Genomic DNA, 22,456 nt, shown 5'->3' with positions numbered 1-22,456 from the left:
AACGAAAGAAAAAACCAACACAAAGTGTCTTTGTACAGTGTTATCCCATCGCAAGGCACCTGTGAATGGGAGCATTGTCATCTTAGAAAAGAGTCATTACCATCAGAATAGAAATGTTTCCTTGTAGTTAGATTAATTTTGCAAGTGGATGGCCTGTACCAGCAGAAGACCACATCAGATTACACTCCTGTCAGCCAAAAACAGCAATCTGAGGCTAGAGTCAGCACAGTGTCACTGAAACTGGATAGCTGAAGACTGGAAAAACATCAATTGGTCTTTTCTTTTTTCAATTACCTAGTTTTGGTGAATCTGTACCCACTGTATCCTTGGATTCCTGTTCTTGGTTAAGATGAGGGGAACCCGATGTGGTCTTCTGCTGTTGTAGGCCATCTGCCTCAAGGTTCGGCATGTTGTGTGTTCTAAGATGCTTTTCTGCTCATCATGGTTGTACAGAGTGGTTATTTGAGTTATCATAGCCTTTTTATCAGCTCAAACCAGTCTGGTCATTCTTCTCTGACCTCTCATCAAAAAGGCGTTTCTGCCCACAGAACTGCTGCTCACTGGATGGTTTTTGTTTTTCCCACCATTCTGTGTAAACTCTAGAGACTATTGTGTGTAAAAATCCCACGGGAGCAGCAGCTTGCTGCTCAAACTCAACAAACATGGCAAAGTCAAAGTCACTGAGATCACATTTTTTCCTCATTCTGATGTTTGATGTGAACAATAACTGAAGCTCTTGGCCTGTATCTGCAGGATATTATGCACTGCACTGCAGCCACAGGATTGGTTGATTGGATAAATGCATGAATGTGCAGGTGTACAGGTGTTCCTAATAAAGTGGACAAACAGTGTATTTCCTGTAGCTTTAAATCCAGATGTCATTTTAGTTATTCTTCCTATTGAAACACAGCAAGTGTGGTCTTTGTGACCAAAACTCCTGTATCCATGTCTCATTCATGAACCCTCTTTCAAAGTCATTTAGATTTTTTTGCCATGTTCATCCAACACTGAGGTCAACATGGCCTGCTCAGCATTTTATGCCACAAAAAAGGTTGGAATTTTGAATGAAGCATCTGTACACATCATGTTTCTCCAATAAGTATTCCAAATTTTTCTATATTTATACACTATAAAAAACACATAAACTATCTTTATCTGGTAACAGTAAACAGATCTTCAGAATGAATTTATGGATTCTTGTCATCCCTCTATAACTAAAAGACATGTAACTCAGTTTAAAAACTCACTGCTAGGATTCTGTGTGTGCTGGTCAGATATTCCCTCCAGGCCACACAGAGCACATAAGGCAGGTAGAGAGAGAAGTAGATGAGTCCTCCACAGGCTGCTGCCAGATTGGCACGAGAGAAGAATGTACTGATGAGGAAGCACAACATGATTGTGGCTGTAGCAAAGGCGGCCAGGAAGAAGAAGATAACCGCAGGGTCGCTGTAGGGCAAGATATCTCCCAACTGAAGGGAAGAAAACAATCAATCCGCTCAATCTACTGTTTCTTATGAGAGACAACAACATGTTAGAATTTTCTACATGTTCTACAGGTTCATAGATTACTTACAGTAGAATCCAAAATCCATTACTAACAACTGTTAGTAAACCCAGGGGTTTGCGAAGCATTTATTATTTTTTTTTATTTAAAATTTTTTTTAATGAGTTCTTATAATAATTAGCTCATTTGACTGGTCACATAAATAGAATGGACTAAACTCAAACCTCAATAACAAGTAGGCCTTGTGGCCACAGATTTAAAATAAGAGGGGGCCTGAGGAATTTATTTCACATTTAGCAGAGTTTGAGACCCCTGAGTTAACAAAATCTAACGCAAGTTATATTTCTTAACCAAGACTCCAGAATATTCAACTATAGTTCAATATCATGCTTCTTCTTACCTGCTTGAAAGAGAGCTAAAAGAGCAATTTGTTTCAGTTTTAAATGATGTAATAATCTCATTAAATAACTCAAATATTTTGACCTAAATTCTGATAACTGATTAAACAAACAATCCTTGGAAACAGAATTAGATTAGTATGCTTTTTACTGTTTTTACTGACCCTATTTTTTTGTTCCATAGTTTTTGGATTAGATCACCTATAAATAGCTGACGCTGATATCTCAAGCCCACCTTGAGTGCAGTAATGAGAAGTCCGGAGCTGAAGAGAAAAGGCAGGTAACTGCTGATGAACCAGCTGAGCCAGAGCGTTCCTGAGCCCAAGCCCATGATCTTCATAGTCTCCTTCAGTCGTGCCTCCTTCTCATACACCATGCCTTTAATGATCATTGCCACTGAGTATATCCACGCCAGCGTCATGAAGAGAGGGAGCGAACGATTCAAGACTCGCAGAAAGCTGTAAAGAAACAGAGCGGAAAGAAAGAGTGAAGTTATTAATGACTTGGTTTGCTCTTTAGATCTGTAAGATGCAGCTTGTTATTAGTACTGTACCATAGTACTGTTGAATTCTTGATTCTGATGGCCAGATTGTGTTAATTTTCTACAATAGCATGACTATTTCCATTACAAGGCAAATGGCAGCTTTTACTAACTGGCTTGTTATTGTTTCTATAGTAACAACTTACACAAGGACTTGTATGGTGGATGCTCTGCATAAATGGACTTAAAAATATGTAATTATTGATGTGGTGAAGTTTTCTGTGAGGAGATGTTTATTTAGCATTTAGCGACACTCAGAGGTAAAGCTGTTCCTTTAGGTCTTCTGACACAGTGAAGTCTTCAGGAGGGAGGGCTTTGCTGTTTCTCTTTAACATGACAAGCTGAGTTTTTTTGTCTTATTAACTTTAAGTGAAACAAAAAACAGTGGGGGGTTTAACCACACTAACCTGTCATTGATTATTTTCCTGAAACGGCACTCCGTATCGTGCTTTATTCTTTACATAATTACCTCTTTCATTATACAGTTGAGTGCAAAAGTTTGTATACCTTTAGAAAAAAATTAAGATAACAAAACTTAATTATGGCAACAACACAGATGTTGCTGCATTATCCCAAGTAACAAAAATGGTCAAAAAGTGTAGGTTCATTCATTCATTCATTCATTCATTCATTCATTCATCTTCAGTGGCTGCTTTATCCCAGTCAGGGATGAAGTCTATCCTGGGAACACTGGGAAGGGGCAGGAATACCCTCTGGATGGGATAGGCACCATGGACACATATACACACTCATTCACACCAAGAGGCAATGTGGCATAGCCAATCTACCCACCGGCACATTTTTAGCAGGTAATAGAGATGGATTATTTAGATATCCACCTTTATGACAGCTTCTAATCTTTTTCGCATGCTCTGAACAACTTTCGGATTCTCTCTCTTTGGATTCTCTATTGTTTTCCCCTCTACACCTTTGTAACACGAGCTCTGTATTTTACCCCTCCCTGCCAACAGAGGTCTTGATGCCTTGCATTCTAGAGCTGTTTTGGTTTAGTCATTTCTAAAACCTCTCTTGGTTTAGTCATTTCTTGCCTTCTGTGTTCTAGCTACTCTTGCATTAATTAATAGCTACATTAACAAGTCGCCCTGGCAAGTGTCTAGTCTTATTAAATCACAATGGCAATACTAATAATACAATAAACTTTTCCTATTTGTTTAAAGTCGCTTTAAATGCTCTGAGCAATTGGTGCTGCTCAAAGACCTGCAGACACTAATTAGGTGTGTCCTCTCAAGATGTGCTCATAAAATTATGTAGGCAATGTATATGGTAGTGAAACATACCATCAAGCTGCTTATATACTTACACATCATCCACAAAGCATGGGTAGGGCATCTGCTGGATATATATTCCTGTAGTTGGTTGTTTGCCACTCAGCACACGAGTTATTGCTCGTTCCACTAAATCCTGCACATAGACAAAGCCGCCCCATATGTAGCGCAGATCACTGAAGGGCTCTGCAGCTGGACCAGGATCCCAGAACCTACAGAACACAGAAGTTTTCAGATTAGCACACATATCACACATTTCTGTTACCACACAGGTTTGAAGGAGTGTGCAGTGTCAGCTCTTTGTGACAGTCAGACATAAAGCTGTGAACTTTGAGCTAATTTGTTTTGCAGATGTTCCATGACATTAAATGTTACCATAAACTGGTAAAAAGTATGATGTGATTCTTTAATACACAAAAATTGTTAGCGTTGGTAAATTACTGTAGTATAAGGAATAAATGTGCTGTCTGCTTCATGTTGGGCTGCATCTCACCACCTCGTAGCAGATTATTTTCCTGTAATATCATGCCCCATTGGGTTTTATTCATTTACATAGTATAGATACAGGAAACCAAAGAGTCAGTTTTTAACTCCATAAACCATCGATTGTCACTGTTTAGCGAAGTGGCAGACATGCATTAAAAGGTATCATACTGTGGTGTCTGACTCTGGGGCACCCTGAGGATATTTTGTTTTTGTGGGCCATACATGAATAAGAAAAACATGGTTATCTTGTAATATTCAGTAAGTATTGGTTATCAATGTACACAACTGTGGGATCAAAAACTAAATGACAGCAAAGAGAAACATTATTAAAATGAATTAATACATTGGATAGATTACCAATCTTCTGCTGAAGTGGCTGACTTGAATTCTCTAGCGGTTTACAAAAGATAATTTCAGCTGCTAGCATCATACTTACTTGTCTTTGATTTTATTGGTACGTGTGACATCATCTATGTCCATGCGGATCTTGTACTTGACGTGGGGAGGAAGATCTGAGGAGGAAGGGTCTGGGAGGAGGAAGACTATTCCAGCCCAGAACTGACGATCCTCCAGCAGCTCCAATGCTCTCTCCACCAGCTGCCCTTCTGTGGCCATTCCCTCCAGCTTATTCAGCGAAAAACACTACAACAGGCCACCACACAGACTGGTCACATGAAAGACTTAAGCATTATTATCTTGGTGGTACTACATATCCTGAACATGATTACTGCACTCATATGTTACCTTTGTGAGCTGGGACAAGAAGCTTATGGTGCTATTGAAATCCTGATACAGGTCCAACCATGTAGCAGGCGCCCCTTCTTTCTTAGGAGTGTCTCGATTCGGCGTGGAGAGGAAGCGTGCGATGCGAGAAGCTGTCCAAGAAGTGTTCTCCAGTTGAAGATTCACCACAACGGCCACCTCGGGTCGCCTCAGCAAATCCTGCAACACACGAGAGTTGGCTGTGTTACGTAACAGACTGCTAAAGACTGTGCTTTTGACAATGTCCTTTGAGCAAATTAAAATAAACATTTAGGAAAGGAAAAGCTATGCCATGTTCAAAATGGCACCCTATTCAACATTCCCTAAGCTATAAAATCAGGAGCAATACAGTTCATAACAGTTTGCCATTTACCAGGCTTGCTATCCTGAATTGCTGAAGGCTTGTGCACAGGTTACCATCATCTTGAAAGGTACAGTGCATTACAGATATTAGCATTAGTATTTGGTGTACAATGGGTAATAATGCAGTGAACTTAAGTGCGCACTGGTACGGGGATCCTGCAGGACCCAACACATCAGTTATGGGAAAGGGTAGTTTTTTATTTTCATGTTGTTGGGAGCAGGGGGGGGTAGATATGAAGCTGACGAGACAAATAAAGTCCTTGTGCATTAACCTGGGAGCATACTGGATGCTTGCATAGCACTGAAATATATAATCTATTAAGTATGTTAGAAAATATCGCAGGCAGGTGAAAACAATAACCATAACTATGCGAGATGGCTGATTAAAAAACAGTAATGCACACACCTCTTCTGTGAATTATCCAGAGAAAATAATTTCTCAAGTGAGAATTTGGATACACCACAAAATAGACGACCTAAATAGTGAACTATATACAGTCAGGTCCGGAAGTATTTGGACAATGACAGAGTTTTTGTGATTTTGCCTTTATACACCACCACAAAGGATTTGAAATAAACCAACCAATCAAGATGTTATCGAAGTGTATTACAGCAATTTTAAGCAAAGTACTTCCATTTTCAGGGGCTCAAAGGTATTTGGACAATTGACTGACAAGAAGTTAATTGACCAGGTGCGGTCCATTCACTCGTTACTTCAAGACAAATGAAGCAGATAAAATGTCTGGAGTTGATATCAGGTATTGAGTTGGCATTTGGCAGCTGTTCGACTGGAGTTACCAATATGAAGTCCAAGGAGATATCAATGCAAGTGAAGGAGGCCATCATTAGGCTGAAAAAACAATATAAATCTATAAGAGAGATAGCAAAAACCTTAGGTGTGGCCAAATCAACAGTTGGGTACATTCTTAAAAAGAAAGAAAGCACTGGTGAGCTCAACAACATCGAAAGGCCTGGAAGTCCACGGAAGACAATTAAAGTGGATGATCGCAGAATCCTTTCCTTGGTGAAGAGAACCCCCTTCATAACATCATCAGAAGTCAAGAATACTCTGGAAAAGGCAGGCGTATCATTGTCAAAATCTACAATCAAGAGACGCCTTCATGAATATAAATACAGAGGGTTTACAACAAGGTGCAAACCACTGGTAACATTCAAGTACAGGAAAGCCAGATTAGACTTTGCCAGAAACATCTAAAAAAGCCTCCCATGTTCTGGACTATTCTTTGGACTGATGAAACCAAGATTAATTTGTACCAGAATGATGGGAAGAGAAAAGTATGGTGAAGGACAGGAACAGCTCATGATCCAAAGTATACGACATCATGTGTCAAACATGGTGGAGGCAGTGTTATGGCATGGGCATGTATGGCTGCCAATGGAACGGGCTCACTGGTGTTTATTGATGATGTGACTGCTGATAGAAGTAGAAAGATGAATTCTGAGGTGTATAGGGCTATACTCTCTGATCACATTCAGCCAAATGCTACAAAACTGATAGGACGCCGCTTCACAGTGCAGGTGGATAATGACCCTAAACATACTGCGAAAGCAACTCAAGACTTTTTGAAGGCAAAGAAATTAATATTCTTCAATGTAAAGTCAGTCGCCTAATCTCAGCCCAAGAGAGCATGCTTTTCTCTTACTGAAGACAAGACTGAAGGCAGAAAGACCCACAAACAAGCAGCAACTGAAGGTGGCTGCAGCAAAGGCCTGTTAAAGTATCTCCAGGGAGTAAACTCAGAATTTGAGTTTTGAGAACATGGGATCCAGACTTCAGGCAGTCATTGACTGCAAAGGATTTTCATCCAAGTATTAAAATTATGGTTATATTTACAGTTATGTCACTTATGTCCAAATAGCTTTGAGCCCCTGAAAATGGAGGCACTTTGCTGAAAATGGCTGTAATTCCTAAATGGTAAATGCCATATTTTTGTGGAACCTCTTAAAATAAAGCTGAAAGTCTAAACTTCGATCATTTATTTCAAATCCATTGTGATGGTGTGTAAAGGCAAAATCACAAAAACTCTCTCATTGTCCAAATACGTCCGGACCTGACTATATATATATATATATATATATATATATATATATATATATATATATATATATATATATAAAAGGGAATGAATTCAGGCACAGCACATGCTTTGACACTATGTATAGCAATTCATTTTGGATCCTGGACATGCTTTCTGACCTGTCTACAAATAGAGCAATTTAGAAAATAGAGTACAAGGTAGGGTTGTTGGGTGCAGCTGTAGGCATATGTCTAGTTTAATATTAGCCAAGAACCACTACCTCGGAATTTAGACAGACTTGTACACAAAGCTCAGATACTGATAGGGAACCTGTAGCATACGGATCTCCACACTGCTTTCCATGAAGCTCTTCAGCCTGGGTCCCACTTCCTCCCATGCGGCGTTTACCTCCGCCACAATCTCAAAGTCCTGGAATGTCCTGTTCACCTGACAAATGTGCCACAACTTTTAGAGACTAGTTATTCTTAAATAGCATTTGAAACAGTATCATGATTCAAAAGTCCACTTTGTTACACTACAGGTATACTTTATTGATCTTATAACTAAGAAGCATATTTTGGCCTTGGCATTAAGGAAGAAAGAAATCAGAGGTAGTATATGACAAAAACTGTTTTTATGTCTCTAAAAAAAAAAAAACTACTGCAAAATTGATATTATTCAAGAACATAAAATAATCTATTGCCTTAACACAGTTATTCATCTTAAAGCACGCTATTCAGTAACTTTTATGAATTATTCAGTAACTACAAGGAAACTAAGAGCAAAAAGTATGTAGTTACAAGAGTAAGGAGTGTAAGTCTGGTGCTGGTACTTTCTGGAGTAAAATAAAATTACCCTGAAATATAATTTAATATAATCACACTATCTGTGTAATTGTTGTGGTGTCATATATAGTCCACTGTATAGGCCAATTCTTTTGTTTTTGCTATACACTGAAGACATTTGGGTTTGAGATCAAACGATGAATATGAGATCACAGATCAGAATTTCAGCTTTCATTTCCTAATATTTACATCTAGATGTGTTGAGCAACTCAAGTGATCAAAAATATTGGAACATGTGACTGACAGGTGTTTCTTGTTGCCCAGGTGTGCCCTTTTAGACTGACTGTTTATAAAATTAATAGCTCTGAATTAGACCTGTCAAGATAACAACTTTTGTTGGATATATTGTCCCAGAAATAATTGCGATAAATGATATTATTGTCTTTTTTAGACCATTTCAAGTCACTGATATAATGATAATATAATAGCATAATAATGCAAATACGCTCTTTCAAAAAGCAATGATTTTTATCATTTTAATTCATTTTAGTTCTTTAGAAGATTCAGTCATTGGAATTGGAATGTCAAAAAAATTAAATAGCCTAAATAAATAAAGCATAAATAAAATAAGACCACACAAACAAAACAATAAATAAAATGGACTTTTGGGCTCCGTTAACAAAAATTACACAAGATATTAAACATTTGGCACAGGAGTTTAGAGAGTCATTCATTCCTTAAAAGGCCATTCCTTAACATATACTGCCAATCCAGTTTCTCAATGGAGAGAACCGTTGTTAACAAAAGTGCAAAGTAACAACATATTAGATAAGTAACATATATAAGTAACAACAAGTGGAACAAAGTAACATGTTTGACATAAAGTCAGTTTTGGACTCCTCCTTTTACTGCTTCAGTTTACTGGTGGTCATTCACTGCTCAGCTTCAGCTCACACAGCTTAAGCAGGTCAATCCTCGACATTATTGACTATGACTGGATTATCTGAAACACTAGAACTATTCTTTCCAGATTTTTCTTCTTCAAAAAACATTGTTAGTGCATAGTTAATATCTTGCGTGTCATTTTTTCAACAGTATGTTTTAATTAAAATCTGTGCTAGCGCTTGCTACACATCTTAAATTCAAGTGCACATAATTTTTGCATTCGAATGTGCATTTTTATCTTAAATTTGATGAATATTTGAATTTTAATTTGACAAGAGCAGACAAGAGGACAGAAGCAGCACAAATGGCTAAAATGTTGTTGACGTTCATTCTTTTGTAAACAAACACGCATGTATACACAATGGGAAAGATCAAGGTCATATCCATATATCGTACGATAACGTCGATAACGTAATTATGGTGACAGGCCTACTCTGAATGTCTAGTCTTCGTTTGAGCCCTGGATTTCACCTGGGAAGACTGCATTTGTTATCAAAAAAAAAAAAAAATAAACCAACATGAAGACCAGTGAGCTGTCTATAGGAGAAAAGCAAGATGAGCTGACAAAAGAGGGAAAATTGATCAGCCATTGCGCAAGCATTGGGCATAGCCAACACAACAATTTTGAATTTCCTGAAAAAGAAAGAGACCACTGGTGTACCAACAACCAGACACTGAACTGGGCCAAGGAAAAGAACAGCAACTGACAACAGAAATTTTGTGAGAGCTGTGAAGAAAAACCCCAAAACAACAGTCAATGACATCACCAACAACCTCCACAGGGCAGGGGTGAATGTATCACAATCCAGCGTTCGAAGAAGACTTTGAGAGCAGAAATACAGAAGCCATACTACAAGATGGAAACCACTCCACTGTGAAGATTGGACTTCACAAAGAAATACAGAGATGAGCCACAAAAGTTCTGAAACAAAGATTAACCTCTACCAAAGTGGAAAGGCCAAAGTGTTGAGAAAGAAAGGATCTACTCAAGATCCAAAACATACAAGCTCATCTGTCAATCACGGTGGAGGTAGTGTCATGGCTTGGGCTTGCAGGGCTGCTTCTGAAATGGGCTCATTAAACTTTATTGATGATGTAACTCATGATGGTAGCAGCAGAATGAATTCAGAAGTCTACAGAAACATTCTGTCACCAAAGGTGCCATGTTCTAAGTTGAACATGAAAGCTGAAATTCTGATCTATCGTCACATATTCATTTTTTGATCTCTCAAACAAATGCCTTCAGTGTATAGCAAAAACAAATGAATTGGCCTTGCTGTTCCAATACTTTCGGAGGAGACTGTAGTTCTTCCAACTGGTAACACATTTGCTCTTAACACACAATTAGGTTTTCTATTCATTAAATTATTATAGTCATCTATGCTTTATGCATTATCCTTGCTTTTTTAGTAAATAAAGTCAACAATAATTGGAAAAGAAATATGAAATCTCATAATATAATTTGAGAAAAATACATGATGAATGATAAAATAGAAACAGATATTGGTAGTGCACTCAGATTTGTGGACCATAGTAATAAATATCTGAAAAAAAAAACAACAAACAAAAAGCAGAAAATAGCTCAAACATAAATGTACCTCTTTCATGATGCTCTGTGTAGCAGGAGTATCCGGTGTGTACAGAAGTTTCCCAATGAAAAGTGGCTTAATGCCTCTCCATACCATGCGAGAGAGGGGATTCGACTCAAGGGTTTGAATCAGGTTTTTACAAAATGGAGCTAAAAAAAATTCACACAGCCAATTAGACCTGGGGTAATCATATGTTATTATAATCCTATTTGCAAGACTAGAATGCTTTGATTATTTTTGACCCATTCTTATTAAATATCAAGCTGAATTATTTTTCCTGAATATGAATTTAGGGATGCTAACTAAGAATTTAAAACCCTACTCACTGGTAGTGTTGTCATTTTCCAAGCCATTTTCCTCTGTCCCATCTTTACCCATGAAGGACTTGATGTCATGGTCTTCATACCAGTTAAAGGAAGGAATCTTCTCACCGCCCACCTCAGGATGCCCGCACATAATCCTGGAGAAAGCTCGAAAACTCTCACGCGGTAGCACTGAGCCACTCTCTGGAAAAAGCAGTCTCAGTTCTGCATTCAGCTCCGTGAAGCTGGATAAAGCAGACATCTGAAGCGAGATATTCAACAGAATGCAAAATGCTATGACAATTTTCAATTATTAAAGTGGCATTTAGAAAGGTATTGTGCTAAAAGGGCACCTGGTCTGTACATATCAACATTCACGGGGTGTAATTTCAACTATTCATTTATTATCACACTAAGCACATTTGTTAAGGCATTGAACACTTCATAATAACAGAAAGGATAGAAAGGAGGGAACTACAAGACTGAAAGATTGCTGCATACGTCATTCAAATGTGAGGTGAAGTCCCGAGCCACAGAGGAGACAGCCTGGCTGAGCAGACGCACTTCAGCAGCATTGGAGAGGAGTCGCTCCCTCTGACAGGGACAGATGCAAATCATTTAGTTAAAAAACAAAGTAGTTTAAACCACAATATTCAGACTCTGTCTGTCCTACATGTGGGCAAAGAGAATGTCAACATAATTTTTTTTGTAAGAATGTGCTTATCTGTTCCAGGCTAAATTTGTGAAAGAACACTGACTGTGAAAATCTTGCTGAGGTTCAGTTGTGAAAGGAAGATTTGCTCGGCCTGCTGCAGCAAATCTGAGGGAACAGCACATAAGTACTGCTGCAGCTCAGTGAGTGAGGAGTCTCCTTCCACTGTGAGGTAGCGGTCCAGGAGTGTGGCATTACAGACGATATCGGACAGACGCATCCCAGCACCTGCCAGTGACACCTAGGGAACAAGAAGAAGAAGAAACTTAGTGTTTTAAGGGGTTTGTTTAAGACTTTGGCAGCCTGACAGTTTTGAGATTTGATCTCCCCGCTCCCTACTTTTTATTCACTTTTTGGTTCATACAGTTTATTTTTTATGACATGTCTATAAATGGGTGCACAATATATATATATATATATATATATATATTTTTTAAATGAGATAAATGTGAATTTTTATTCAACTTGATTTCCGTATTTTCACACAAATTACAGTTTGTTTTAAATTTTTGCAGCTTTTTAAGTTTTCGTTCTGTCAACAGTCATGTATTTGTGTCTATGTTTTTCCATTTCTGAGTAATGTCTGTACTGTTTATAATGGTACTCCTAAATGCTTTGTTAATTTTATACCCCACTCAAGCTCTGTAAAAGGACAATATTTTCATGTTTCAACTTTTCATGGCTTAAGTAAGACTTAAAGTAAATGTGTGGATTTAATGAGGTGCATTTTAATAGACTGACTAGAGCACGTCAGCCAGAGCGCAAACTTTTGAGCTTACTACTAAGCATCATGTGACTTAGAATTGCTGTAGACTATGTTGTAACAGGTTTTGATGGAAAAATATTAGTAAACAAAAATTTTGTTTTCAACAAACTTTTGCACTAAGTGGTATAACTATATGTAGAGGCTCTCAGAAGTGTACAACAGAAGTAGAGAATGGAGAATACAGCCTTACCACCTGGAGGCTGAGTCGTGCTCTCAGTAACTGGTCTACAGCTGAAGGAGGAAGGCTGCAGTTTGTCCTCAAGAAGGAGGAGAATGTCTCATTGACCCTTAGGTACTCTTCCACTGTCAGATCTTTATCATAAACATTTAAGAGAGCAATCAGTTAAAAGTGAATCAATCTCATTCCATGCATACTGCTTTCAGTTAATTTTTTTTAATCACAGCTCATGGAACACAGATTAATAATAGCCAACAATAACTAATACAGAAGGCATTTTTGCTCTGGATTTGCACAGAGAACAAGCAACTACTGCTACAGCCTCTTAAAATGATCTCCAACTGAAAAGCACTCAACAAGTGCCAGAAGGATTATTCTATGAAAACGGCATTCCTCCGCCACTCTGCCCTTTTACTTTAATGTGTATTGATTTATTTGTGTCTGTTAAAGCATATTAAAAACTAGGTCCCACTTGGCCAAGCTTCCTGCCTCTCGCCCAGTCTCTGAACAGCAAGCGAGAGGTTCTCTAAGGCTGAGAGGGTTGTCTGATTGCCAAGGTTGGAGAGAATGGTCCTGCCATCCACGAATAGTCGAGAAAGTCTGAAAGTGACAGGATACAAAATGATATGAAGCAAAGTGGCAAAGAAATAATTCTGTTAAAGAATATAAACAGAAGAATACACTGACATTGAGTTATTAAAATTTCCCACTTCACCCGGCGTTTCCCCTGGAGTTGGATAGTGGAAGCATGGGTTGTTGATGTTGCAGATGATGCCCTGAACCCATGCTAGAGTGCCGGCAGACGGGAGAGCTTTGTTGGGGAAGTGACCTGAAACAAGACACACAAAATTTTCCTTTTTCAGAAAGTACTGAACACAGAATTACTCCTTACTTTACAGACTGTAAATCCACTATTACAGTCAGGTACATAAATATTTGGCCATTTGTGAAATTATTGTTATTTTAGCTTTCTACCACAGTATATAGGAGTTGAAAGTAAATAATGAATACGAGCTCAAAGTGCAGACTTTCATATCAGATCATTAACATATGTGAATAATGTGCATAATGTGCATTTTGTGGCTCAAAATATATCTCGGAGACTCTGAGCAGAATGGCAGCATATTAAGGAACAGATTAAAAAAAAAAAACACCATGAAGGAACAAATAGGTCACAATGCAAAAGCTATCCTGAACTACTCCGGCTGCAGCTAATCAGCTTACGTGATTTCGGGCTCAAACAAACACGCAACCATGGTACTTACACTGACTGTGCTTGTAGGGAGGGTGCGAGTGACGTACAGCGATGAGGATGAAGAACAGGAAGAGAGGCCAAAGCAGCTCTATGATCAGCTGGATCTGTGGAGAAGCTCATTTTACCATAACTGTGATATTTAACTGTATGAGATAACCTGAAGAGTGTTGATGATAATGTTGATGTTCATGTTGATGATGATGATGATGATGACGTGTGTTTACCTTGTTCCTCCTGCGGTAGGTGAAGTTCTTCCACAGCAGGAGTAAGAGCTGGGTTCCTATGGCCATGGTTGTATCTAGATGATCATTATGGAAAGGTGGCTAGTATTAAAATAACCGATACCACACAGTTACAACTCAAATTACAAGCTATTCAAAGAAGACGAAAGCAATCAGTGGATAAGCAGTGAAATGTTTAAAGACTCCCCAGCACTAAAAATCCTTATTACAGTAATTGGCTTACTGAATTAAGGCAAATAAACCTCCTCTCATCTGCACTTACTGTACAAAAGCATAGGGTTGGTGTACAAGTAAGTAGTAAAGTCTCCACAGAGGCAGTTACTATTGTGGTGGTAGTTAAATATAACCATATTGTCAATATATCTATTTAAATAGTTTTTTTTTTAAATTTAATTTTAGTGGCACAATCAAGTGAGTTGATAACATATCAACAGGAAGAAGTATAAGTGAAGTATGAATGTTAATGCTTAACTTTCTTTTAGTTAAAGAAATCACTAAGTGAAGTATAAATGACGTTTACAGTGAATGATTATTATGGTCTGTTTAATCTAGAAGCGACCCTGTACTTTCCTAAACAACCTACTGAACCTGCTAAACGGGTTAGCCTGCGATGCTCAGGCTTCTGTATTTCTTCCGTATTTCACCTTCACCTCACTCTGCTGCTTATAAAGTTCATGAAGAAATAACTACATATTTACCTCTGCTGTCAAAACGGCTTCTTATTTTTGCTTGGACAGTGCATTATATTGAAACATTCCTGCTCTCCGTCGGGACATGAAGCCGGTGCCGGTCCGTGAGGACACCTCAGAAGGAAGAGACAGGAAAGTGGGAGGGGCTCGAAGGGAAAACAATGCAACCACGTTGAGCTTTCAGCCAATCACTTCAGCGTTTGTGTTGTAGACCCGCCCACCCTGGTTAAAGTTTACAACAGCTACCGGCACTTTACGGCAGCCTGCGCAGTGTATAAGGAAGGATGCTTTGCTTTTCCTGTTTCCGCTCGAATTAAAGCGGAAACAAATAAAATTAGTTGTTTAGACTGAAATGCAGTTTAGCGCAGTGCAGAGGCTTAAATAAAAAAAACCCTGGTAGTGTGTCATTAGAAACTACGAACTGTAACACACGCACTATCTTCTGTTTTTGGCTCCTGTTTAACAGCCCAAGCATAAACATACTCACTGACCACTTTATTAGGAACAGCTGCACATTTTCCCAATCAGCCAAACACGTGGCAGCAGAGCAATGCATAAAATCATGCAGATACAGACCAAGAGCTCCAGTTCACATCAAACATCAGAATGGGGGTGTAATGAGCTGTAATTTTCATGCAGGACATTCTCTAGAGTTTACACGGAATGGTAGTTTAAAAAAAAAAAAAAAAAAAACACCCAGTGAGTGGCAATGCCTTGTTGATGTGACATCAAGTCATAAAGTCTGATTCTATCCATACACCAACTGGTTTACAATAATAACAAGCACTCATTGAACAAAGAGCTCCTGCTTTAATAGAGATGTGACAGACAAGATCACTGACAAGAGGATGTTGAAAGCAGATACTTCATAACCTACGTGTCCACTCAGAGAAAGTAAAAACTTCCCTTTTTGATGGCACTGAAAAGTCTCAATAGCAGTTATTGGTGAAATGGATGTGGTCTTACAAATAATGCATGATCTACAAGTAAAAAGTGAGGTATCAAGCCACCTGAAATAGATGCAGGGCATATGATAAAATGCTGTAATGACTATTTTTATTAAAAAATACAAAATAACAATGTCATAAAATTCACACAGATTCAGAAGATATATTTTTAATCCAATACAGCAGCTTTAAAAAAAAAAAAAATTATATATATATATATATATATATATATATATATATATATATATATATATATATATATCCTATTGCTAAAAGCAGACACCTCGATGTCACTCAATTCATTTTTGCAGGCACTGAGGCACAAGTACTGAACACAGCATCCAAGCCTACAACCCATACAGCAAAGGAGGTGCTCAATATATGAGCAATTTTGGTGGAAAACATTCATGCAAAATAACACACTTGCACAAATTTCTCCAAAAAGGCACAGTGAAATACAAATATGCATGCTGTGCAATTCGTAAAAGTTAATTCTGTTTCCTGCATTAAGCTTGGCGTAAATTGTAAAATAGTGCTCCATGTTTTCAGCAGTGATTTGTAAGATACAGATGAAGTGCACTGGGTGACAGTTAATACAAAGAGTCATTGCTTGTCACTCTGTGAGGGCGTTTACAATGAAAAACTGCATTAGATCACAAGGGTTTGCATGGTTCATCTTTTTCAGAGGAACAGAGGCTGCTCTTGTCCGGTTAAGAGACGATAGGTGGATGTTGGCATCGTCTTCAAATGAATCTATTAAAAGAGCAAACGATTATTATTTCTTGCTAATGAGTCTTTCAGTCAATGGCAATTTTCAAAGCTCCAAAGTGTGTACCCTCACCTCTCCTACTGCATTTGTGAGGATGTGGATGATTTTGTCATGTGGTGTGGCTACGACACTCTGCCCATTGATTTCAATGATGCGATGGCCAACCCGAATGCCGCCCCTCTCCGCGATGCCTCCACGCATCAAACTGCAAATCTGGTACAGAATCAATATAAAATGGCATCAGTCAGATTTTCGAGGTTTATTACACAGCAGTAAACTTTACCAATGATGCAACATACAATTCCGTCCTCTACACTGAAGCCCAGCTGGTATTTTGGGTCAGGTCGCTTAATAATGGCCATGGTGACAGGTGGACAGTGGACTATGCTGAGCTTCACCTGGGACTGGTTTTTCAAGTCCTGTTGAGTAAAGGAGACAAATTATCTCTCATATCTCCACCATAATTGTGGACCCTGCATAAATATTGCATTTTTTTTTTAAGTCATATTCCACAAGTGTCCAATTTCAGCAAGAACGTAAGCATTTCTTAGCAATTAAACACAGCAAATAAATGTTAAATTTTTTCAAACTATTATATTATTGCTCCTAAGCATTTCTAAAAAAGGATTATAAGATCATAATGCCTTATTTGCAAGCTATGCTGATCTTTGTTGTTCTATACTTGAGCTAATAATGTACTACCAACTGCTTTATTTGAACAAAAATAGAAAGTAACCCGCTGTGTTCAGAACTCACTCGGATGATGTTGTGGCATGTGGTGATGGGAAGGCCCACCAGGCTGGCCCCATTCACAGACATGATGCGATCTCCGATGCTCAGCTCCCCAGAGCGCTCAGCTGCACCACCATGCAGCAGATTGGCCACCACCACCGTGGGCAGGATGGAGCCCCAACCGGATTCTACTACAGCTATACCCAGGATCTCCCCGGCCTTCTTTATTATGCAAACCTTACCAGCAATGAGGGCAAAAGAGAGTTTTTTTTTTAAGGTAACATAAATCACGTGCCTAACAATACCATGTCTAGAGGACGTCTAGAAGATTTTAATTTTAGTCAGCTGTCTTACCTCTCTGATATTTTCAGATTGTGAAAAGTGCACCAGATCTCCATTATAGAGCTCCTGTGAGCCAAGGCAGTACTCTCCTTGTCGAAATTCGCTGGCTTTAATCCCATTTGCTTGCAAAAATTGCTGATATGCCACACCAAATGCCTGGCCAATGGCCTGAGCTATAATCTGTGCCTACAGCAGATAAATATCGCCAGTGACATAATTCAGTAATGTTCTTTAAACAATACAAATGTCTGAGCATCTAAATGTAGAAAATTAGGATACATTTTCACTTATAGATATAGTCCTAACATATGAGCTGGGAAAACTCACATCTTCAGAGGAGAACACGTGGCAAATCATCCAGCATTTCTTAGGTGGTGATGAAGAGCAAGCAGCTGAATCTGCAGCGCTATGATCTACTGGCTTCCTGCGCACCATCAACACCACAAGACTTCCAATGTCTGCGATATAGGAGATCATCTGCAGAGGATGGTCCATCATAGCCTCCTAAGGACAAATCCAAAATAAATAAATAAATAAAATTCTCCAAATATGCCTGACAGATGGAGATACATAATGATAAAAGACCACAAAGGGCCCTCGTATTAACTTAAAATAATCATGTCACAAACCTGGGTATCTGCATTCAACACTTTGATTCTCTGAGTGGAGATGAAAAGGTCCACATCTGTCATTGGCTGAGATTCTCCTTCAGGTGCCTGTTGCAGACACATGATTGCAAATGAGTTCACTTTAAGTGATTTTTTCCACAGAACAGTGCCACACAACACACAAAGAGCAATACTTAAGAACCCCCATTTAAAGATACAAAAAAGACAAAGCGTTTTCTGCCAGAAGTAGAGTTACTGGGATCCACCCCTGGAGCCAGCCCTGCTGGTCACCCATGCATAATTCAGTTGGGTTCAGTCTGAAATAACAACGACAAGCCATACTGTGGGTTCACTTCCTGTAAGAAGAAGGGCAGGGGTCATGTGTAATGCCAGTCAGGCAGTATGTATGTGACGGGTAATCTCAGATGGATTAGACGGATACAATGGAAATTGACTTTGGGAACATGGAAACATTTGCTGGAGAGGAAAGAGTGTGTGAAATTGGACATTTATGACACTAGACATAGTCCACACATAATATGGGCTCCAGTACTTCTTGACCAGGGTGAGGGTCTCTGTCCTTGTCTGGAGTTCCCACAGGAGACTCAGGTGGGTGTGGGGATACTCACCAGTCCCAAGCCAAGGGCCTCGCAATTGTGATTTTCTTCCTGGTGGACAAGAGGTTTGCTTCTATGAGGTGTCAAGTCTCAGGAAGGAAAATTATTACTGTTGTTCTCGAGAGGTTACCTCCAAATGACTCCATAGTGCTATTAGGAGACTTCAATGCCCATATTGGAAATGACTGAGATACATGGAGGGGCATGATTGTGAGGAACCGTGAAATATTAAGACTCCTGTGCAAGTCATGGATCATCAATAACAAATAAACTTTGCTCAGAAGTGTACTTGGTACTGGAGCACCTTGGACTAAAGGTCAATGGTCAAGTTTGTGTTTGCATCATCAGACTGGAGGATATATGATTTAGACACTTGGATGAAGAAAGGGGCAGGGTGGTCAGCTGATCCTCACATGGTGGTGAGTTGCGACAATGACTCTCACCAGGAAAAAGCAGAAGGAAAATGAATCAATGAATGCACTACAAAGGAAGACAGAAACTGATATAAAATATCAGAAACACTGAAATAGGACTTGCATATAATTTAATGGCAGATTATAATTTTCACCTTGATGCGATCTACAGCTTCTTGTGCTTGAGCCATTCGAGCATTAGTGGAGGGGTTCCTATCTGTACGTAGCTGCGTGGAACCAAGGTATTTAGCTCCAAATATGATCCCATCCAGCAGATCCTCAGGATCACAAGGACCAGGCACTAATAATAATAATAAAAACATATCTACTATACATTTTCTACAGTGAATTAAACCTTATATAATATATTATATTAAATTCTCCTACCATCTTTATATGAAGCCTGAGTTTCAGCCTCAGCTTCCTGTTAAATGAAAAAGAGTAAATGTTTACACAATGGCTACATTTAATTGATTTTAGCTTTTGTATAATAAATAAAAAATGTACCTACCACATCAGCTCCATGAGAGGCCGACTCAGCTGAGAACATACATTTAGACTGCTGCCACTGTTTCATGACCTCGTCCTCGGAGTAGCCTGACATCATAAGCTCATCCTGAAAGGGGCTGTGCCAGATATCGGTGCCATATGAAACAGAAACCATCTCATCTGCCTCACCACTTCTTGTTATATACCTTGTCTGGCAATCAGGCAGCTGTAAAATGGTCTCAGTATGGCTCTCAGTAGTCTGTTCTGTATAACTGGGGTGATCTTCCTGAGATTCCTGAAATTCTTGGGGTTCTTGAGGTTCTGGGTCCTCCAGCAGCTCTAGAAGCTCCTTCTGATGGCTCACAGTGAAAAGAAGTCCAGATACTGTGCTTCCCTCCGAGCATGTTTGATAATCACTAACGTCAGGCACCAAACATGAAGAGGAGAGGTTCTCAGTTGCATGGTCAGCACTGTAGGTTGACTTTTCTGGTTCTGGAGTAGGATTTTTTGGAGGTGTTGTGTGAAAGAGCTGAAGTTGATTAAGCAAATCCTGAATTTGAACGTGGTCTAGGTCATGTTGTCGTCGATTCTCTGTTGGCCTTTGCCTCGTCTTCTCTAAATTCTTCTCCAGTGGTTCAGGAACATTAGATTTGTTCATCCTCTGTGTATTGTTTGTGTGATCTTCAGCTTTCTGATTTGTGAGATCCTCAACTTCCCGATTTGCGAGTTCTTCAGCTTCCTGACTTGTGAGATTCTCAACTTCTGTTGGTGTAAAGCTTGTGTTGCGAGCCCCATAGTCACTTAATTCATCTAATGGTGTGTCCATGGAGAAAGATCCAGGTTCTTCGATATCTCTAAGTGAACATGCTTCGCTGGAAGAGTCAGACCTCCAGTCCAGAGGAGGGGGCTCTATTGGGTTAAAGGAATCCAGTTCCTTTAGTTTAGAATGGTTCTCAACCTCATCTTTAAATGATGATGCCACCTTATTGTGAGTGATGTCTGTCTGCTTCTCCATGCCAGGTTGGTCAGCGCAATTGGCAAGAAAGATAAAGGTTTTCCGCTCGTCACGGTTCAGCTAAGAAGCCACCCATTTTGCTGCAAAAGTTTCCTTTATCCATCACGCAGGGGGAAACAAGTTAACAAGTTAAGATATTGTTAACAGGTGTGATTAGTTCAAAAGCATTACAGATTATCAGTAAGAACAAACTACTGAACCTACTCTCTTCATTTGCTATAAAGATGAGGCTGAAGGAAATGTCCCTGACAACTTCGTTCTTGCTTCAAGAATTAATAGTACCATATAGAGCTGCACAATAATTTGTTCGTGAACCACGATCATGGGATCAGAAACCTGCAATATGCAAATGAGCGCACACACACACACACACACACACACAGATATATACAGTACTGTGCAAAAGTCTTAGGCACAAGCAAAGAAATGCTGTAGAGCAAAGATGCCTTCAAAAATAATTAAATGAAATGTTTCTACATTAAAAAAATACTGTAAAGAGCAGTAAACAGTAATAAATGAAACAAAGTCAATATTTGGTGTGAAGATCCTTCGCTTTTAAAAAAAAAAAATAGTAGTCTCAGGTACAATGTGTGCAGTTTTATAAGGAAATGAGCTGTAAGTGTTACTGAGCATCTTGCAGAAGCAGCCACAGTTCTTCTTCAGACTTTGACTGTCACACTCGCTTCTTATTTTTGCGGCAAAACCCAGCAGCCTTCATTATGTTTTTTGTCTGAAATGTGTCTCTTATGTAATCTGCTGCTTTCTTTACTGACATACAAACATTTTTCTATAACATTTAACAAAGTTTGTACTAAAAAAATAGGGTGCCTAAGAGTTATATATCTCTCTCTCTCTCTACACACACACACACACACACACACACACACACACACACACACACACACACATATATATATATATATATATATATATATATATATATATATATATATATACACACACATATATGTAGAGAGAGAGAGAGAGAGAGCAAGAAATATTGCAATCACAACAGTGTGTATCAGTGTAATGTGCTATTATTATATTATTGTTCATATTGTGTGGCCCTAATAACATCCTCCTATGATTGTTATGAATATAAACTTTGACATTTCCATTGACTTTAAGCTTCTAATCACATCTTCAAATAAACAAAAGTATGAATATATCAACTTTCATACTAATATATATATATATATAGTATGTGGGCCAAAGTGCAATCCAATGCCTATTCACACTCCCACAAGAAAAACACAATATTATCTCAGTTAGAGTAGTAAATCAGATGTTTTTGTCCATATCTCATGACTTTACGGTACAATCTCAGCTGACATGTAACTGCTGTGTTCACCGTATTTACCGAGTGAGCTGGAACTTTTCACCGGTACAGCAAAGTTGACGTGGTTCATCTTAAAATCCGTTTCTATCTGTCTGCGCCTAGTTCTTTACTTATTAAATAAAATCCACTACCAGGAGCCAGGATATTACAGCGGAATTACAAGCGAGGAGATTTAAATAACCCCAACAACACTCTCAGCGTAGTCCAGCTCCTTTTCCAAACGTTACCGTCTAAAGCGAATCGTGAATGCGCATGCGCGAGCCACGAAGTCGCGACTAATCACCGCCTGCACAATCGATTTCAGCAGAGCTAAAATAAAAATAAATGAAATAAAAAGAAGAAA

The 22,456-nt window shown here is 38.9% G+C and overlaps 2 protein-coding genes across 5 annotated transcripts in view; both read right to left on the bottom strand.

The window, feature by feature from the left end:
• The window catches only part of abca7 (ATP-binding cassette, sub-family A (ABC1), member 7), a 30,010-nt gene extending 14,020 nt beyond the window's left edge, over positions 1 to 15,990 (bottom strand). For 2 of the 3 annotated variants that reach the window (XM_026922544.3, XM_053237955.1), the window contains exons 1-16: positions 14,852 to 15,989; positions 14,136 to 14,209; positions 13,922 to 14,015; positions 13,344 to 13,485; positions 13,129 to 13,256; positions 12,669 to 12,790; positions 11,759 to 11,953; positions 11,502 to 11,594; positions 11,025 to 11,262; positions 10,708 to 10,847; positions 7,710 to 7,826; positions 4,960 to 5,157; positions 4,652 to 4,857; positions 3,765 to 3,941; positions 2,138 to 2,360; positions 1,248 to 1,469 (exon numbers count right to left, since the gene is read on the bottom strand). In XM_026922544.3, the coding sequence (XP_026778345.3) occupies positions 1,248 to 1,469; positions 2,138 to 2,360; positions 3,765 to 3,941; positions 4,652 to 4,857; positions 4,960 to 5,157; positions 7,710 to 7,826; positions 10,708 to 10,847; positions 11,025 to 11,262; positions 11,502 to 11,594; positions 11,759 to 11,953; positions 12,669 to 12,790; positions 13,129 to 13,256; positions 13,344 to 13,485; positions 13,922 to 14,015; positions 14,136 to 14,201 (2,361 nt within the window). In that variant the 5' untranslated portion in view covers positions 14,202 to 14,209; positions 14,852 to 15,989. Of the gene's footprint in view, positions 1 to 1,247; positions 1,470 to 2,137; positions 2,361 to 3,764; positions 3,942 to 4,651; positions 4,858 to 4,959; positions 5,158 to 7,709; positions 7,827 to 10,707; positions 10,848 to 11,024; positions 11,263 to 11,501; positions 11,595 to 11,758; positions 11,954 to 12,668; positions 12,791 to 13,128; positions 13,257 to 13,343; positions 13,486 to 13,921; positions 14,016 to 14,135; positions 14,235 to 14,851 lie in introns of all 3 variants that reach the window. The other variant, XM_053237954.1, reaches the window with a different exon arrangement.
• A 42-nt stretch (positions 15,991 to 16,032) lies between these two features.
• On the bottom strand, positions 16,033 to 22,391 carry si:ch73-40i7.5 (amyloid-beta A4 precursor protein-binding family A member 1). 2 transcript variants are annotated; one of them, XM_053237956.1, is made up of 12 exons: positions 22,135 to 22,391; positions 20,979 to 21,110; positions 19,782 to 20,867; positions 19,658 to 19,694; positions 19,426 to 19,571; positions 18,262 to 18,348; positions 17,960 to 18,136; positions 17,645 to 17,818; positions 17,315 to 17,527; positions 16,858 to 16,977; positions 16,631 to 16,771; positions 16,033 to 16,542 (listed from the first exon to the last, which is right to left on the bottom strand). In XM_053237956.1, the coding sequence occupies exons 3-12, from the start codon at positions 20,772 to 20,774 to the stop codon at positions 16,471 to 16,473; spliced, it is 2,160 nt and encodes a 719-aa protein (XP_053093931.1). In that variant the 5' UTR covers positions 20,775 to 20,867; positions 20,979 to 21,110; positions 22,135 to 22,391; the 3' UTR covers positions 16,033 to 16,470. The 2 variants fall into 2 exon arrangements, with proteins under 2 accessions (XP_053093931.1, XP_034164288.2); XM_034308397.2 differs by lacking the exon at positions 20,979 to 21,110.
• Between the last annotated feature and the right edge of the window lie 65 nt (positions 22,392 to 22,456).

The sequence above is a fragment of the Pangasianodon hypophthalmus genome, chromosome 11 (assembly GCF_027358585.1).
Source record: "Pangasianodon hypophthalmus isolate fPanHyp1 chromosome 11, fPanHyp1.pri, whole genome shotgun sequence".
NCBI classification, from domain to species: Eukaryota; Metazoa; Chordata; class Actinopteri; order Siluriformes; family Pangasiidae; genus Pangasianodon; species Pangasianodon hypophthalmus.
The sequence above is the reverse complement of the archived record's forward strand: the minus strand, read 5'-3'. Positions and strand labels throughout refer to the sequence as shown.

Excerpts from the sequence above, each read along its gene's own strand:
- si:ch73-40i7.5 (XM_053237956.1), bottom strand. The coding sequence starts at position 20,774 with ATGGAGAAGCAGACAGACATCACTCACAATAAGGTGGCATCATCATTT. Across the intron at positions 16,978-17,314 it reads CATGCCACAACATCATCCGA|GACTTGAAAAACCAGTCCCA; the intron begins GTGAGTTCTGAA and ends TTTACTCAACAG. Across the intron at positions 16,772-16,857 it reads TCAGTGTAGAGGACGGAATT|ATTTGCAGTTTGATGCGTGG; the intron begins GTATGTTGCATC and ends ATTCTGTACCAG.